The sequence below is a fragment of the Nanorana parkeri genome, unplaced genomic scaffold (genome assembly GCF_000935625.1).
Source record: "Nanorana parkeri isolate BGI_ZX_2015 unplaced genomic scaffold, ASM93562v1 scaffold2895, whole genome shotgun sequence".
In the NCBI taxonomy this organism is placed as follows: domain Eukaryota; kingdom Metazoa; phylum Chordata; class Amphibia; order Anura; family Dicroglossidae; genus Nanorana; species Nanorana parkeri.
Window position 1 is genome coordinate 88,949 of NW_017309163.1, and position 4,148 is coordinate 93,096.

At 61.2% G+C, this 4,148-nt stretch overlaps 1 protein-coding gene across 1 annotated transcript in view; it reads left to right on the forward strand.

Moving 5' to 3' along the window:
- The window catches only part of SPEN (spen family transcriptional repressor), a 63,081-nt gene extending 59,515 nt beyond the window's left edge, over nt 1-3,566 (forward strand). The window contains 4 exon segments of the mRNA XM_018574351.1: nt 187-381; nt 789-947; nt 2,577-2,694; nt 2,797-3,566. Of these exon segments, the coding sequence (XP_018429853.1) occupies nt 187-381; nt 789-947; nt 2,577-2,694; nt 2,797-3,566 (1,242 nt within the window).
- The last annotated feature ends 582 nt before the right edge of the window (nt 3,567-4,148 follow it).

Below are 4,148 nucleotides of genomic sequence, written 5' to 3' on the forward strand. Positions count from 1 at the left end.
CCCCTCCTCGCGTTCCCTCCTCCTATGTGCTATGGGAATACAGTCTTTGAAAGTCCCAGAACTTGTGTTCATTCCTCGTGTCGTTTTCTCTCTTCGTTGTTCCCAATAATAACCCTAAATAGACATTTTCTTCTAGAAGCTTCCTTTGTTCTGACCCAATCTCTCTCTCTCTCTCTCGTCTTCCAGAAATACCCCATAGTGTGGCAAGGTCTGCTGGCTCTGAAGAACGACACTGCTGCTGTCCAGCTGCACTTTGTATCTGGGAATAATGTCTTGGCTCATCGGTCTCTGCCCGCCCCCGAGGGAGGACCTCCCCTGAGGATCGCTCAGCGTATGAGGCTGGAGGCCACTCAGCTGGAGGGAGTCGCCCGCCGCATGATGGTGAGTTCCTGAGGTGTTCCGGTGTCTCGGGCCCCGTAGTACAGGGATTGGTGCACTCCGCCTTTCACAGTTAGCTTTGTCACCTGGTACAGATGGTCAGGGCCCCGCCGACTTCATCCTCCTCCATTGTGACACTGGTGAGGATGCTGAAGTGGTAAAACGATGCGTGCCCTGACCACTTCCTGGTTATTGGGACCATGTGGTTTGTCATGTAAACACTCAGGTCCCCCCCCCCAGCTGGAAGTGATGCGTCTCCGGAGACTTTACAGGAAGTGAGGACACGCTGACCTCCGCCATGTGCCGCCCCACAACAGCTGTAACTCCTGCACCCGATCCTCCACCGCGAGCGGCACAATCCCCAGCCGGTGACACGTGTTATATAAATACAATTCATCTCATGTTCCCAGGTGGAGAGCGACTACTGCCTGCTACTCGCACTTCCGTGTGGCCGCGATCAGGAGGACGTGGTGAATCAGACCGAGTCGCTGAAAGCCGCCTTCATCACCTACCTACAGGCGAAGCAGGCAGCGGGCATCATCAACGTGCCCAACCCCGGATCCAACCAGGTGCGTGAGAGCCGTATGATCCGCAATGAGGGGTCAGGAGGATGAGGGAGGGAGTGTGGGATCGGGAGGGGGAGGGGCCAGGAGGATGAGGGAGTATGGGGTCAGGAGGATGAGGGCGAGGGGGGTGAGGAGGATGAGGGAGGGAGAGTGGGGTCAGGAGGAGGAGGGAGGGTGGGGTCAGGAGGAGGAGGGAGGGTGGGGTCAGGAGGAGGAGGGAGGGTGGGGTCAGGAGGAGGAGGGAGGGTGGGGTCAGGAGGAGGAGGGAGGGTGGGGTCAGGAGGAGGAGGGAGGGTGGGGTCAGGAGGAGGAGGGAGGGTGGGGTCAGGAGGAGGAGGGAGGGTGGGGTCAGGAGGAGGAGGGAGGGTGGGGTCAGGAGGAGGAGGGAGGGTGGGGTCAGGAGGAGGAGGGAGGGTGGGGTCAGGAGGAGGAGGGAGGGTGGGGTCAGGAGGAGGAGGGAGGGTGGGGTCAGGAGGAGGAGGGAGGGTGGGGTCAGGAGGAGGAGGGAGGGTGGGGTCAGGAGGAGGAGGGAGGGTGGGGTCAGGAGGAGGAGGGAGGGTGGGGTCAGGAGGAGGAGGGAGGGTGGGGTCAGGAGGAGGAGGGAGGGTGGGGTCAGGAGGAGGAGGGAGGGTGGGGTCAGGAGGAGGAGGGAGGGTGGGGTCAGGAGGAGGAGGGAGGGTGGGGTCAGGAGGAGGAGGGAGGGTGGGGTCAGGAGGAGGAGGGAGGGTGGGGTCAGGAGGAGGAGGGAGGGTGGGGTCAGGAGGAGGAGGGAGGGTGGGGTCAGGAGGAGGAGGGAGGGTGGGGTCAGGAGGAGGAGGGAGGGTGGGGTCAGGAGGAGGAGGGAGGGTGGGGTCAGGAGGAGGAGGGAGGGTGGGGTCAGGAGGAGGAGGGAGGGTGGGGTCAGGAGGAGGAGGGAGGGTGGGGTCAGGAGGAGGAGGGAGGGTGGGGTCAGGAGGAGGAGGGAGGGTGGGGTCAGGAGGAGGAGGGAGGGTGGGGTCAGGAGGAGGAGGGAGGGTGGGGTCAGGAGGAGGAGGGAGGGTGGGGTCAGGAGGAGGAGGGAGGGTGGGGTCAGGAGGAGGAGGGAGGGTGGGGTCAGGAGGAGGAGGGAGGGTGGGGTCAGGAGGAGGAGGGAGGGTGGGGTCAGGAGGAGGAGGGAGGGTGGGGTCAGGAGGAGGAGGGAGGGTGGGGTCAGGAGGAGGAGGGAGGGTGGGGTCAGGAGGAGGAGGGAGGGTGGGGTCAGGAGGAGGAGGGAGGGTGGGGTCAGGAGGAGGAGGGAGGGTGGGGTCAGGAGGAGGAGGGAGGGTGGGGTCAGGAGGAGGAGGGAGGGTGGGGTCAGGAGGAGGAGGGAGGGTGGGGTCAGGAGGAGGAGGGAGGGTGGGGTCAGGAGGAGGAGGGAGGGTGGGGTCAGGAGGATGAGGGAGGGGCCAGGATGTTGGAGCCAGGGGGGGGATGGGGAGATGTTGTTTTCCAGCATGGACCTAGGATGGGATTAGTGGGATGTATGATGGGGGCGGGGTCACAGGTGTAAGTCATATCCCTCCCTCTAGGGGGCGCCCTATGACATCGTGCTGTATATGTGACGACAGGTTCTCTTTGGGCCGTCCCTCATTTCCTGTCCTGGTCTCTTTTCAGCCGGCGTACGTCCTCCAGATTTTCCCCCCCTGCCAGTATTTTATTTTTTTGTTTTCGTTTTGCAGACGCCTCTTAATTTATGGAATCGACTTCCCCCTCCCCCCATTCTGGAGTTTTTGTTTGTGTGTGTCCATTGGATTACAAACTTTATTAAAAAAAAGATACAAGTCTGACTGTCCATGTCCTTCCCGCTGCAAGCTCCGCCCTCATTTACCTGCAGACGGGGTCTGTGGGGCGGACATGTTCGTCCCGCTGCAAGCTCCGCCCTCGTACCTGCAGGCGGGGTCTGTGGCGGACATGTTGTTCCCGCTGCAAGCTCCGCCCTCGTACCTGCCAGCGGAGGTCTGTTTGTGGCGGCCATGTTCTGATGAATGTCAGTCCTTCCTGCTGCAAGCTCCGCCCTCATGTACCCGCTGGTGGGGGTCTGTCTGTGGCAGCCATGTCCTTCCTGCTGCAAGCTCCGCCCTCATGTACCTGCCGGCAGGGTCTGTCTGTGGCAGCCATGTTCTTCCTGCTGCAAGCTCCACCCTCATGACCGCTGGTGGGGGTCTGTCTGTGGCAGCCATGTCCTTCCTGCTGCAAGCTCCGCCCTCATGTACCTGCCGGCAGGGTCTGTCTGTGGCAGCCATGTTCTTCCTGCTGCAAGCTCCGCCCTCATGTACCCGCTGGTGGGGGTCTGTCTGTGGCAGCCATGTCCTTCCTGCTGCAAGCTCCGCCCTCATGTACCTGCCGGCAGGGTCTGTCTGTGGCAGCCATGTTCTTCCTGCTGCAAGCTCCGCCCTCATGTACCTGCCGGCGGGGTCTGTCTGTGGCGGCCATGTCCTTCCTGCTGCAAGCTCCGCCCTCATGTACCTGCCGGCAGGGTCTGTCTGTGGCAGCCATGTTCTTCCTGCTGCAAGCTCCGCCCTCATGTACCCGCTGGTGCGGTGTATGTCTGTGGCGGCCATGTTCTTCCTGCTGCAAGCTCCGCCCTCATGTACCCGCTGGTGAGGGTCTGTCTGTGGCGGCCTCGTATTGCAGGGCACTGAGAAGAAGCCGCCACTCCTGCAGCCCGCTTATCTCTGAGGAAGGACACGCCCTGCACATGTGACATGATGACACCACATGGGGGAAACTTTATTATCCCGGACAATGCGTGCGCCTGGGAGGGAGGCGGGACTTCTGTGGGTGTTGTCCGGAATAATAAAGCTTCATCCGTGTGATGTCATCAGAGTGCGTCCAGGTTTGTCTGTGAATTGTATGATTATTATCAGATTGCCGTCTCACCGCGAACTGGTCATGTGATGCTGAGCCGTCTGTGGGCACCTCCGCCTGAGCATTAACTACAAATCCTATCATAGCACCGGGGGTGTCAGCATTGCAATGCCTCATGGGACTTGTAGTTCCGCAATAGCTAGAGGGCCCGCCCCCGGTGTAGTGTGATGCTCAGACGAATCCGGACACGTTTTCCCGGAGACCCCGAAGTGAGGTGAGACGTAGTCACCCCGGAGATCCCCACCCATCCCAATAGCAGCCGTGCACGGCGACCAATCAGCTTCTCTCTTCAGTTTGTTCAGTTACGCTTTATAAATG